Source organism: Bradysia coprophila (assembly GCF_014529535.1).
Source record: "Bradysia coprophila strain Holo2 chromosome X unlocalized genomic scaffold, BU_Bcop_v1 contig_71, whole genome shotgun sequence".
Classification (NCBI taxonomy): Eukaryota; Metazoa; Arthropoda; class Insecta; order Diptera; family Sciaridae; genus Bradysia; species Bradysia coprophila.
The window spans coordinates 11,808-25,936 of NW_023503362.1; the positions used below are offsets into that span (position 1 = coordinate 11,808).

General features: G+C 37.8%; 3 protein-coding genes and 1 long non-coding RNA gene across 6 annotated transcripts; 3 read left to right on the forward strand and 1 right to left on the reverse strand.

Annotated features, from left to right (window-relative positions):
- Positions 1-1,229: 1,229 nt before the first annotated feature.
- LOC119070283 (tubulin-folding cofactor B) lies at positions 1,230-10,744 on the reverse strand. Of its 2 annotated transcripts, XM_037174550.1 has the most exons (4): positions 10,721-10,744; positions 2,136-2,281; positions 1,557-2,035; positions 1,230-1,489 (listed from the first exon to the last, which is right to left on the reverse strand). In XM_037174550.1, the coding sequence occupies exons 2-4, from the start codon at positions 2,256-2,258 to the stop codon at positions 1,378-1,380; spliced, it is 714 nt and encodes a 237-aa protein (XP_037030445.1). In that variant the 5' UTR covers positions 2,259-2,281; positions 10,721-10,744; the 3' UTR covers positions 1,230-1,377. The 2 variants fall into 2 exon arrangements, with proteins under 2 accessions (XP_037030445.1, XP_037030446.1); XM_037174551.1 differs by lacking the exon at positions 10,721-10,744 and having other exon boundaries at positions 2,136-2,460.
- On the forward strand, positions 5,053-6,270 carry LOC119070288. The gene is made up of 2 exons (XR_005086494.1): positions 5,053-5,266; positions 5,692-6,270. It is a non-coding gene; the product is annotated as an uncharacterized LOC119070288 (long non-coding RNA).
- Positions 9,558-11,202, forward strand: LOC119070281 (nuclear pore complex protein Nup50). The gene is made up of 2 exons (XM_037174547.1): positions 9,558-9,874; positions 9,937-11,202. Exons 1-2 carry the CDS (start codon positions 9,821-9,823, stop codon positions 11,152-11,154), a joined length of 1,272 nt encoding a protein of 423 aa, XP_037030442.1. The 5' UTR covers positions 9,558-9,820; the 3' UTR covers positions 11,155-11,202.
- Positions 11,203-11,374: 172 nt separating this feature from the next.
- LOC119070282 lies at positions 11,375-13,891 on the forward strand. Of its 2 annotated transcripts, none has more exons than XM_037174548.1 (5): positions 11,375-11,575; positions 11,635-12,254; positions 12,318-12,402; positions 12,456-12,709; positions 13,781-13,891. In XM_037174548.1, exons 1-5 carry the CDS (start codon positions 11,400-11,402, stop codon positions 13,888-13,890), a joined length of 1,245 nt encoding a protein of 414 aa, XP_037030443.1. In that variant the 5' UTR covers positions 11,375-11,399; the 3' UTR covers position 13,891. The 2 variants fall into 2 exon arrangements, with proteins under 2 accessions (XP_037030443.1, XP_037030444.1); XM_037174549.1 differs by having other exon boundaries at positions 12,465-12,709.
- The last annotated feature ends 238 nt before the right edge of the window (positions 13,892-14,129 follow it).

A 14,129-nucleotide genomic window follows, 5' to 3' on the forward strand; every position in this document is an offset into this window, starting at 1 on the left:
CAATAAACGGAACATTTCTTCTTCACCCACCGACGCTCCATCTCTCAAAATGACCGAGTTATATCGATTCTGCCATTTTCCACCTCCCCACAGTCATAACTTCACTATCTCCGAACAGACTTTTCACCGGACCACGTTTTCTCCACGTTTCAGACCATTCCCTACAACATATCAAATAGTGTTTTTTTTTTTTTTTTTTTGCTCTGAACTTTTATTTTGACGGTAAATAGCGGACAAACAGACAGACATCCCGTCATTATAATATGTTATATTGTTCTGGGTGAGAGTGGGCTCTTTGGAAAGCTGAGCTTAAGTACTTTCGGGTCATGCCTAGTTGGATTAGATTTATTGATATATGTTTGCAAAAATTTGCAAGAAAAATTGTCAAAATCTGTGTGAACTTTAGACAGGTCTGGGCTGGTAATGATGACGCTTAATGTGAACCTAACATGCTAGTCGTAACATACATTGTCTAAGCTTTCCGTTGATACCTCATTTGTAGTGCTGGAGATTGCCGAAATAACAGAATATTTTGTTAGTACAAACGCTACTCGTAAAACTCGCCAGCAATCCCCAGCACTGCAAATGAGGTATCAATGGAAAGCTTAGACAATGCGTGTTACGACTAGCATGTTAGGTTCACATTAAGCGTCATCAGTACCAGCCCAGACCTGTCTGTTCACACAGATTTTGAAAAAAATTTCTTCCAAATTTTTGCAAACAAATATAATTGAATCTAATCAAACTAGACATGACTCGAAAGTATTTAAGCTCTGTTTTCCAACGAGCTCACTCTCACCCGGAACGATCATTTATAACGGCCAAAAAATTTGGATAAAAAACTCTATTTTTCCAACTTCAAAGATCTTCCACCAGCAACCAGGTGTGGCTCAAGACTGTTTGAGGCCTGTTTTGAGGTCTACTGGCAAAGACATTTCAAACCATGTATATATCCATCCCAGACGAAATGGGTCCGATTTTGATAGGTGGATTTTGAAAAGAATCCCTCTCTTCATCTCTTTTCACATATGTCCGATTCTTCACAAAAGGAAAGGGAAGTTTCCAAGTCATTTTTCTTCTTCTTCTCTGTCCGTTCTCTTCTTCTTTGTCCGTTTTACATATCTGTGTAACCCGTGGTCTTCAACTATTGAAGAGAAGTGGTCAATCCCAGCTGTATAGCTTATACTAGAGACAATTTCGCTAGATTGGGAATAACTGTAGTTTCAGACACACAAAAACTTCGATTTTATTTTCTGTTTAGAATTTTTAGTACCATCAAGGAATGCGATTTCTCAAAACATTGAAGCAATTATATTGCGTGCGTGTTAACCCATTAGTTAGGAAACGTAAAAAAACGCCATAAATTGTGTGTCCATTTCAAAGTTCATCATCATAATTCTCCGGTGGGAAGTCGCCGATTGTAACATTAGACACTGGAACCAGACTGCCATACTTTGGTGGACATTCGAAGTACCTCTTTCCGTTGACACTGAAAACGGAACAAAACACAAAATTGATCAGACAACCCAAAATATTTCAAATTGCATTCAACTCACGTTCCATCGTTCACACCCAACGGCTCATCAAATTTCACGCCAATAAAAATGCCACTCTTTCCGTCCAACGGTCCATTGTACATGACGGTGCCTAGGCGACGTGGACCTTTAGCGGTCACCAAACACCTGGAACCAATTGTTGCTAGGCTAGCTAGTCGTGCTTCCTCTTCCGCTTGGATCCGTTTCCGTTCGGCCATTTTCTTCTGCTCTTCCTCATTGTACTTTCCCAAATTGTTTTTCTTCAAGAAATCGCGAACGGTATTCTGTTTGTCTTTGTACTGTTCGTCGCTCATTTCGAATTTGGGCACATTTTCGGCAATGTATGATATACTGTAAATGGCATGTATCCGCATATCATTTTCTATGGGATATGAACCGAGAATTGTGCCGTCCTCTAGCTTAGCAATAAATTTGTCCCCATTGTAGAGATCCAGTTGCATGCTGGATGCACATCCTCCAGTTATAATCTCAAGTTTGTTCTAAAGAGAATTCGCAACAGATTGTCAAGTGAGTCATTCATTGCATCAAAATTTGGTGTCTGTATAGTTATAGTATATGTAATATGCGGTGTATTTATACCTTCAATTCTTCAATCGTTAAGCTCTTTGCAAATTTTTGTTCCAAAGATACGGCCGAATTTTGGGAGTTTGTAACATTCACCCTCACATAGTCTGATGTAATGACTCGAAAATTATCACCCATCTCGTTTAAAATTATTATTTTTTTGTAGAACAACAAACTTCAAAGCCAAAGTTAATATACGCGATGGTTTGTTGTGCTTCACGATGAATAACAGTGAACGTGCGCGATGAAGGTGATCATGTCATAAACAAAAAAATTAATTTAAATGAACTACCACACCATATGGCTCCTATAATATGCGACACAAAAGAGACTCCTCTTTGTTTCAAATCGAAAACTTCCTTTCAAGCAGTGTTGTTAGAAAAAGTTGAGATTTACGACAAAATTCAAGTGAGTTATCTTAAACAGTTTTAATGAAGCGGCCCTAACAGATTGTTAACTGCAATGCCTCAGATCGATACTATGATATGTATCAAGTAAAAAGACAAAAATACATCATTCTTTGGCTTGAAATTGAAAAGAACGAACATTGTTACCCTAGTGAAGCAATAGTTGTTGAAGTATCTGTAATGGACGGTATATTTTAGGCAATTTAGTTAGTCAGTCGAACGAAAAGAGGCACAAACGACAGCACCTAAAATAAACCGTCTACAACTGATAACAGATATGTATACTACTTTTCATGTAATGGGCCGGGAACCCGAGAAAATTTCTGCAAAACCCCGTTTTCGTCCCCAACTTCGTTCGAATTCAGTCCAGTCGACATTCAGTACCTAAAAGTATGCCTCATGGAGATGAAAAACAAAAAAGACACTGATTATATAAGTCCAGGTATTTTGATTGATGCATGGCCAATTATTTCCACAACTGTGTGCCGAATTGTTAATCAATCGCTTGAAGACTGTATGACTGATGATTTGAAGACAGCGACTGTGAATCCAAAGTGAATCGACCAAAGAATCCAGAAGACTATCGCCCAATCAATATGCTTCCCACATTGGAAAAACTGATAGAGACTGTGGTGAAAAATCAGATAATCGCCTATATTGAGGAAAACGATCTGCTGTCCATATTTCAATCAGGCTACCGTGAGTGTCATTCATGTGGAACAGCGTTGAATTTAGTTCTCACTAAGTGGAGTGATATACGAGGGAATGGAGATGACATTTTGGCGGTATTTCTAGACCTAAAACGTGCATTTGAAACCATAGACAGGAAGAGATTGCTTGCTAAATTGAGTTCGTTCGGTTTTTCACGCTCAGTAATCAAATGGTTTGAAGGTTATCTGAAGGAGCGTAGTCAACAAACCAGAGTGAACGGCTACACTTCGAGTAAAATGCAAAATGACCTTGGAGTATCACAAGGATTGGTTCTGGGAGCCATTTTGTTTATTTTATACATCAACGATATGCCATCACAGCTACGCAGTGCCTTTATAAACTTGTTTGCAGACGACACTCTAATCTACATTCATGGCAAGAATTTGGATGTGATGCGGGATCAAATGAACAGTGAATTACAAAGAATAGATCAGTGGTTACAACTGAATAAACTTAAGCTCAACGTCAGCAAGACGAAAATGATGTTGATCAGAGGATCATCGACACGTACAGCTATGAACTCAATCATGTTGAATGGTGAAGTAATCGAAGTGGTTCAAGAATTCAAATATCTGGGAGTGATCATAGACAACAGACTTACATTCAAGGCTAATGTCGATTATGTGTGCAAAAAAGTGTCGAAGAAGGTGGGAGTACTGTCACGGCTGGCTAAGTATATCACCATGGGTGCCAGAATCAGTATTTACAAATCAATAAATGTCCCCACATTTCGATTATTGTGCAACGATACTTTACCCTTGTGACGAGACATCATTCAACCGGATGCAAGTGCTTCAAAACCGTGCAATGAGATCTATCTTAATATGCAAAAAACTGACACCTATACGGACGATGCTTGATTCACTGAACCTGTTGAATGTAAAGCAAAGAGTGCACGAAACGACATTGAAATTCATCCACAAGCTCAAATTTGGTGTCCTACCCAATTATCTGTGCAACATGGTTACATTCAACAGCGATATCCATCACTTCCCAACTAGGTCAAATCACAACTTCTGGTTCACTTGCTAAAGGAGCGCGAAGGCACGTAATTCTGTTTTCCATAAAGGGCTCATTTAATTCAATTCATTGGATTCATTGCCGAGTGAAGTGAGGAACGAAGCGAATAGTGGAGTTTTTAAGAGTAAATTGAGAAATTTGTGATTTTTATTTATTCGGAGACGAAAGTTGGTTATAAATTGATTTGCTGTATTGTAGTCCTTTTTCTGTGAATTTGTAAATTGTATTGTATTGTAACATCCTCATTAAAGCAAGGCTGTATACTTTGGGGAGGTCACGCAGATACAGATACGCGGGTTACACACCACAGTTGATGATAAAATGGCCGATTTCATACAAAAATTCACCTACTCTGATGATTCTCGTCGTCTTGATGATGTGGTGAAATTTTTTACATGTAAAATCATCAGAAGTGGTGTGTTCCCGCGTATCTAATAAAATGGCGGTCTGCGTGACCTCCCCAAAGTATACAGCCTTGCATTAAAGTAGGTAGTTTTGATTATTTTTCAAGGAAAGGCTGACCAGCCATTTTTGGTTGAAAATAAACAGCAGCGAATTATTTGAAGTAAAGTTTCAAAATGGTGTGAGATTCTTTATGGGGTGTTGCTTCCATATGTCTTCGTTCTTCATTATAGTAAGTTAGAATTTTTAAGTCTAGGCTAATTCTGACAGACTGATTTGTATGAAAATCTAACATAACAACGAAAAACTGTTTGTAAGAATTATCTCTATATAACAGTTCTACTGTATGGACCTGGACCACAACTAACGTAACTGTCAGCACTCCTATCACTACAGCTTTTCTGTCAGCACTGCCAACACTACAGCGCAGCGTCCACAACTTCGTCTTTTTGAACAAACTGTCAGATACAGTTGTCGTCATTTTAATAATAAACACTCGGTCGCAGAACAGAACTGAAAATTTTGCGTTCTATTTTAATTATTGAATCTAGTCATTTAAACGAAGACTGTGATATATTCAAGAGTTTTCCAAGGACCAAAATAAAGGTAATAAGAGAAAGATATAAATTTGAAGGCGTGCCATTGCGTTTAAAAAATTATTCTGATGGTTTCTACATAATGACGAAATGATCATCGATGTTTTGTTTGAAAGGATTTTTTGGTGACAAATTACTTGTTTAGTTTATGATAATGATCCAATTAATTGGATCGCCATAAAGCCATACAGATAAATGTGGGAGAATGTTTGGACAAAAAAAAACATTCAACTTTCACTTACTGCTATAATTTAGTGTAGGTCTGAGTCTATGAATGTATGTGTGTGTATTCGTACTTCCTTGCAAAACCACTTTTGATTGATTTTTTCGAAAGATTTTCAATGATATTTTTTCGCCTAACGCTCAAAAACCAAACAATTTTCTCTTTAATTCGTTAAACTTAACCTACTATCTGACCATATTTTCCATCCACAGAATCAATATGCCTGACACCAACGAAACGAGTAAAACTTCTTCCAATTCAACTATTCTGAAAACTGTGGCAGGTGTAGCCATTGGTGCCGCTGTTGCTCTTGGCGCATATTTTATCGGACGCGAAGAGGGTCAAGAGGAAGCGAAACAAAGTTACCAACATCGAGTTCAGTACGCGCAAAACATGAATCCCAAACCAAACAAAGAGGATGACGACGATGAGAAAATTTCGAAAGACTGTGATATCTGTAAGGTCAGCTTTAAGCAGCTTATGAACAGAGATGTAGAGCTCCATTCAACACCATGTGGACACATTTTCTGCAAAAATTGTATCGATGCTAGCCTCGGCATTTATGCTAGATGTCCGGTCTGTAACGAAGAACTTTTGCCCGGTCAAACTCACCGAGTTTATCTTTAGAAGCCGAATTTTGCTAAATTATCTAAATATAAAGTTAACAAAACGTAACATTCGTTACTTTCATTGTTATTATAGCTCGTTTATGAAAGAAATGAGTTGGATACTTTAGGTTGGAAATTTAAAAAATTTTTCGGTTATTTATGAATAAACAAATTAGTTGAATTGAAATAAATTGAGCCTTTCTTTAACAAAAATGGTGGAAGATGTGACTGAATCTTGGTAATGTACAAACATGGTGTACGATGATGCTTTACAATTATCGAATATGCTATTAGCACCGGGTGCCAATAGTCTCTTTAAAATAGTGTGGCTAATGGCACCAGGTGCCAATAGTCTCTTTATTATACTGATGCTTATCGCACCCGGTGCCATGAGCCACAGTATTTTAAAGATACTATTGGCACCCGGTGTCATTAGCCACAGTATAATAAAGATACTATTGGCACCCGGAAAAATTAAAATTTGAATAAAAAATCTGGATATTTTGAAAATTAAACTTGTTTTGTACACAATACTAGGGAATCCATCTTTTTACGAAATGTAACGTAAAGGTAGTTTGTTCGATCTTGGGGAATTCGTCCTTTTACGAAATTTAACGTAAAGGCGGATTTTTGATCCTAAGGAATTAATACTTTTACGAAATGTAACGTAAAGGCAGTTTGTTCGATCTTAGGGAATTCGTCTTTTTACGAAATTTAACGAAAAGGCGGATTTTTGATCCTAAGGAATTAATACTTTTACGAAATGTAACGTAAAGGCAGTTTGTTCGATCTTAGGGAATTCGTCTTTTTACGAAATTTAACGTAAAGGCGGATTTTTGATCCTAAGGAATTAATACTTTTACGAAATTTAACGTAAAGGTAGTTTGTTCGATCTTGGGGAATTCGTCCCTTTACGAAATTTAACGTAAGGGCGGATTGTTCGATACCTTTACGTTACATTTCGTAAAACGACGAATTCCTCAGGATAGAACAATCGCCTTTACGTTAAATTTCGTAGAAGGACGAAAAATATGAGCGAATTCGCGGCAATCCTTCAAGGGACGTAAACTAGTTACGTTTACGAACGAGAATGTCATGGTGCATGGGTTGCGGAACAAATTTTATGAACTATCGACTACCCGAGCCTTGTTGGAAAATATTTTAACTGAGCTGCACCTGGTGCGTCACATCCCTTGACTAACGGAATCTTCTTTCACTAATTTGAACTAGGCCCCACCACTTGGGTGGGTCATTTCCCTTGACTGACTATCAATACTTTCAATAATTCCAGTCCCAGTTGTCTTACTATTTTTAAAAAAGCTGTTGTTTTGAAAAACACAAAATTATAGTCAGATGAAAAAGCCTCTTAGTCTCTTTGCTACATCATCACAACGCTTTTAAAATGGCATATTTCTTGCCTACCTCTTGAATAAATTAAACTCGTGTGAATTACGGCCCTCGCTTCGCTCTGGCCGCAAAGTTCACACTCGTTCAAATATTCATAAGCCTAAGCATGGAAAATAGGAAATTATAACACGATGTGATGAGGAGAGGCATTTTTGAGTATGTTATACATATACTGAGAAGAATACAAACAAACAATACTTACAACGATTGAGTATTGTCTCCTAAAAAGCGCAATGAGTGGAAGGTCTAGCGAAGTACGTTTAACTCCTGATATGAGTCTCCTATATAGTCTACTAAAGGCGCTGAAAAGGTGGCGTATTTCTTGCCTACCTCTAAAAAAATCTTTTTAAGAATACGGATTTCACGCAAAAATTGTCGTATATCCCAGATTACTAGTCCAATTAAATTCCAATGTTCGAGTTTAACCACATGAATTACGCTACTGGTCGAAATTGATTTTTGAAGCCTCTGAGAATTACTCGAGCTATCGGTTTCTCAAGCAAGCAAGCAAAAACTCTTTTGGGAAGTACTTCTTAATTGTTAGACCAGAAATCCAGAATTTCACAACTCGTCAAAACAGAAATTTTTCTGGAAATCCGTTGCAAAAATGTCGTGCAATTACTCCAAACTCACTACTCCAATATCATTCTCTGTCAATTAAAACAGAAAAATTGAAAATCGGGTAAAAATTACTCAAGTAATCGCGCGGTAACAAGAGAAAGCGTCTGTGTAGAATTTCTCCCATCTCTTTGTTCGAACATTATCCATCTGCAAACTCAGCCTCAAGATTTTCAATCTTCGTCGATTAAGACAAAATCTTTGAAAATCGGATAAGAATTATGGAAGTTATCGCGGTAACAAGTAAAAAATTCTCTTGAGAATTACTCCCATCTCATTACTTCAATATTTCCCATCTACGAACTTAACCTCATGATTTTCATTCTCCGTCGATTAAAACCAAAATTTTGAAAATCGGTAAAGAATTACTCGAGCTATCGAGTCCACAAGAAAAAGCGTCTGTGTAGAATTCCTCCCATCTCGTTGTTCTAACATTATCCATCTGCAAACTCAACCTCAAGAATTTCAATCTTCGTCGAATAACACAAACAATTTGAAAATCTGATAAGAATTAGTGAAGTTATCGCGGTAACAAGGAATAAAATTCTCTTGAGAATTACTCCCATCTCATTACCCCAATATTGTCCATCTACGAACTTAACCTCATGATTTTCATTCTCCGTCGATTAAAACCAAAATTTTGCAAATCGGTAAAGAATTACTCGAGTTATCGAGTCCACAAGTGTACGGACGTTTTCTGTATTTAACGTTTTTTGCCAATGTAGAACATTTTCAAAATATCAAAGTGAACTTAGCGTTACGGACATTTAAGGGTATTTTCTTTCATAAGACCCTGACTTTCAGTCAAGGGAATTACGCATTAACGCTTCTAAACTAGATAGTTGTTATTTTGTAAAAAAATCCTCCGATAAGAATTTTCCAACAATCGGGTCTATATCTGACTGCAGCGAGTTTAGCCTTATTAATTTTCAGCCAAAAAATCCACATCGAATTAGAGAAATGTAGAGATTTTGGATGTACAAACTGATTTAAAATTCAGATTATTTTTGAATGATTGTCAACTTCCGGTGGTATCATCTCCCCATCTATCCTTTCGATTGTTAAGTTTTTTTTCTGCAATTTTGTCTAGCTCACTAAAGCTAGACATTTATGCATTTTAAGCAAAGATAAGAAATCCGTATCGAGTAGAGGAGCAGTGTAGATATATTGGATTGACCAACTGATCTAAAACTTTGATTATTTTTGAATGATTGTCAACTTCTGGACGGGGCTTTTATACTTTGACTGCAACAATACTAATTTAGATCTATATTGCGGCTACGGGTAAGTTAATTTTGCATGACATTTAGTCTGTTCCGAACTTTAAATGGAATTAAATTATGTAATTTTAAACCGACCTCGAAACCGACCGTTGCAAAACACACAGTCTGTTGTCAACACTGCATTATGTCCATGTCGAGATCTAGGTAGCGCTGTTAATTTGTTCGTATCAATTTCATTGTATGTGTGTGCGGCAGGTAGCATTTGAGCTCTGACACTGTGTTTTTGATAAAGTTCTGCTGAAAATTAATTTAAAATTTGCAATCAAAACGCTAATATAATTGCCGTATACATCAACATCGTATCGCAGTTGGTAAATGGTCGATATTCCACATCAACAGACGATAGGAACAAGAGAAAGTTGTAGATAGTGAAGAAAAAATCGTTACGGCAAGACTCCCATAACCTAAATTCGTTTCAAAATACAATGTCAATAAAACGCCGTCCTGGAACTGATTTAAATCACGACAATTGGGATCAGGTACGGTAATTGCCCGGTGAAGCAAGTTTGTGTTTGAATTTCGCATATTTGTCTTCTTTTAGGAGGAGGAACCGGAAGTACAAGGTGAATTTAAAAAGGCATCACAGGAGGAAATAGCGAAGCGAACGATTAAAACCGCCAAACGACGAGTCACAGCATCAGATAACGACACAGGCATCAAACCGAGTAGCAGTATGTTCAGTTCATTCGCAGGATTTGGTAAAGATAATGGAAAGTCTGGGACGTCAGCATTTTCGTTTTTGTCATCAACCGCTACCAGTGCCACAAACGGTGATTCTTCGTTGGTAAAAGATAATTCTGCTGCAAGCAAACTGTCAACTGTTAAGGAAACGGCGCCTACAGGCATAATGAGTGATAAAAGTCAACTTGATTACTATGCTAATTTGAAGGGACTAAATCAATCGATTGCCGATTGGATTGCTAAGAAGGTCGAACAAAATCCATTCTGCATCCTAACACCCATTTTCGACGATTATGCCAAGCATTTAAAAACAATTCAGGATAAAAACAAAACATCTACAGCAGCCGATACGAAAGCAGCACTTGCCACAACAACAACAACAGCTGAACCGGCAAAGCCAACTTTCTCTTTCGGTGCAGTGGCGCCGGGCACAACTACACCTTTCTCGAGTCTTACCAAGCCGTCGTCGATGTTCAAAACTGAAAGCTCATCAGAAGATAACAAGGGACTGCCGGCTGCGACAACACCAGCAAAACCACCAACATTTTCATTTGGAGCTTTGTCTTCAACGGCTGCCACAAATTCTACGTTCAGCTTTGGTGGACCTGGCGTGAAACCATTCACGTTCAGTAATGTAGCGAAACCGGTTGATTCGAGCAGCAAACCGACTGATTCCAATGAAAAGGATGGTGGTGATGAGGCCGATGAGGATCAGCCACCGAAATACGAATTCGTTCCGGTCGTCGAGAAAGACAATTTCTATTCGAAGCGATGCAAGGTGTTCGTCAAAAGTGATAAGTCGTACGCTGACCGTGGTGTTGGAATGTTGTATTTGAAAAAGGTGGAAGGCAGCGCAAAAACTCAATTACTGGTTAGAGCCGACACAAGTCTGGGCAATATTTTACTCAACGTTTTGCTGTCGGAGGGATTGCCGACACAGCGAATGGGTAAAAAGGATGTTATGATGATTTGCTTACCATTGCCGGACGCAAAAGGGGCTACGTCTGTGTTGATTCGTGTTAAGGACGAAGAGGAAGCTAATGATTTGTTGGCCGAAATTAATAAAAATAAAAAATGATTTGTTACGATTGGGTTGTTGCCAATTAAAATTATAAATAGAACCGAACACTATCGCCTTCTTCTTGAGCTCGAAGAGTATCTCAGTTGTGCGACTGAGTGACTTGCGAACCTATGCAGCTTACGAGGAATCTACCAGGATTCACTGACAAAACTTTCAATTATGTCGGCCATTCAATTTCAGTGAGTAAAATATCAATAAATGGTGCGTAGTGTGCTCTGCCAGTTATATGTTTCGTTAATAAGATGTACGGGATGAATGTCTTTCTTCTGCTATTCGTCATCTTATTAACTGAATCCCGTCCTGTAACCAAAAAGTGCTGGTCCAGAGATGAAGTAGATGTTGGAGTCTATCACAATTTTTCGTATCAATTCATTTTCGTGAAAGAACATGATGCCGTTGAACTGCAATGCCGGGAATGGTAAGCGTACAGATAATATTTTCGTCCTGTACTTTCGGTTAGACAATTTGATTTTACAGCACCGGTTCAGATGATTCTCACGATGTTAACATATTTTGGAGGAGAGTGGATATACATCTGAACAGAACCGAATCAACTCGCGCATTGAATAAACAAACAAAATCGGTTGAAAATGGCATTAAAGTTCTGGACAATTTGTCGTTGTTTTTCAAAAAAGTCCAACCGAAACATTCCGGTTTGTACAATTGCTACATGAATGCTACTTCACGCGAGTTTCAAAGTAGTCTGACCGCACCGTTTGAGACTTACTCTTATTTCATTCATGTGTCCGTTCACAAAAATAAGTTGTTGAACGGGACTTATACCGAATGGAATTACTATGAAGACTTCGTTTACCGGTCTGGAGAGAATAAGGTGCAAGCACTTGCGCATGCAAATCATACGAGTAAACCGTCACTCATTGTTCACTGGAGCGCTTGGGGTAATTGTCTATGCGGAAAATATAAATATGACACAAGGTCGTATCGGTATGCGTACTGCTGTGTTAGACTATTCGACGGACTTCTTTTACCGTGTCAATCAGAGGTTTTAAAGGAAATTCGAGATGACGTTGCTAAGATAGTGGAGAATATTTCCACATTTAAAGAATATCGCAGATGCATGGATGACTGCATTCCAGGTAATATTCTGCTTGGAGTCGAAACCATCTTTTTGAAAGTAATCTTTATTTTCAATTTAATAGTCGTTACGGACGATGAGGTTGATTTCAAATTTCAAAAAACCTATTATTTGCGGCAGTCGTCACATCGCCAACTGCAATGTCTCGTGTAAGTAAAGTTGATTCCATTTCAACGATTTAACATAGCCTGTACTGTTGCAGACCGAATAGCTCTGTTGCTGGGAATTCAACGGAAATGTTATGGATACGCGATGAGAACATATTGCTGAATAAATCGAAAAATCCTGGCGAAAAGGGCAGTAAAGACGTTAGGGTTGCAGTAGACAGTTTCAGCACATTGTACCTTACGGATGTAACGAAGGACGAAGAGGGAACATACTCCTGCTTTGATAATGGGCTGCCGATTGTGAAGTTTTTAGTTCGCGTCGAACCGCACAATTTAATTTTAACGAACGGTGAGCTTTTGATGCAAACCTAATCCTAATTGTAGCTAGTCCTAGCTGCGAACGAAATACGCTAGAGCGTTTTTGTTTGTTTGACGACGAGTGGAATGTCTATTCTGTAGAAGCCAACCTTTACCATTCAAAATTAGGTTTTTCATGAAGAGCAATTAACATAAGGTGTTGGATGCGTTGATTGCACAAGTGTGAAATTTATCAAAAATGCAGGTGTGCAGTGAATGACCACTTTTTTCAATTTCCCCCAATATAAAATCACTTTTAATGGCATTGCGCACCCTCATAACGAAGTCCAGCTGTGTGAAAGGTCCTACAACTTCGATATTATGAGACATTTTCTTATACCTATGAAGTAGAGGATTCTAAGCCAGAGACTAGGCCATTGTAGGAAAACATTTCCCTATATTTTCTTGAAATTTCCCAAAATTTTCTAATTTTTTTTTCAATTTTTTTTTGGAAAAATCCTAGTGCACGAGAAAGAAACAGTTTCACGAATATTTCAAACGGTTCGAACTTCGAAGACTCCTCAAACGATTTATTTTAGATTCAGGTGCTTACACCGATGTTACAAAGGTCAAGTGTTTACTTTCTCAAGCGTCTTTCATATCACTATTATGGTCTTAAATCCACATAGAGAAAAGAGACCCGAAAAATTCCGACAGGAATGGTTAATATACGAATGGTCTAATGTACATACCTGAACTCGAAAATGTTTGTGTTGGTGACTGACTCATTATCACCTGAAGCTGCTTTGAAACGTTTTCTTTAAAAATCTCTTTATTTCCAGTCTACGTTTCTTAAAAAACTTTTGGGATCGTATTATTTCCCGCCAGAGAAAATTGACCATCCGACCTAATCTCGATTATACTCTGCTCTCTTCCGAAAATATGATAATATCGCCTGACACTGAATTTGTTTCAGCTGAGACTTTTAATTGCTTTATTCTAAATCACTGGATGGAGAAAATGTCCAGCAAAAGAACTTCCAAATAAATAATTTTCTCGTCTCTTTAGATCTACGCAAAACGTTAAACGGTTTTTATTTCTTCATAAATTTATTTTGTTTCAGAATGTGGACGGAAAATCATTATTTTGACTTGCATTATTGTCGTGTGGATTGTTATCTACGTCATTTTAGAATGTGTTAAGTTTGGGACGAATGCCAAATCTGATAAATAAAAATTATACTTACGATTGCAGAGTAATGTTGCGCTTAGTTCTATATGATGATCTTTTATTTTTTCTGTTTTTTTTGTTTAAACGACGAGTTTTTTATTCATAGAAGAAATGAAATTTAAGTAGACAACAAAGAAACCGAAACGTGCAAACTTTGGAAATACTTTGAAGCTTTTTCATTCAACTATTTCAATAGTGGTTTCACAGGGGGAGTTTTATACTTGGAGTGTCTTGACGATGAG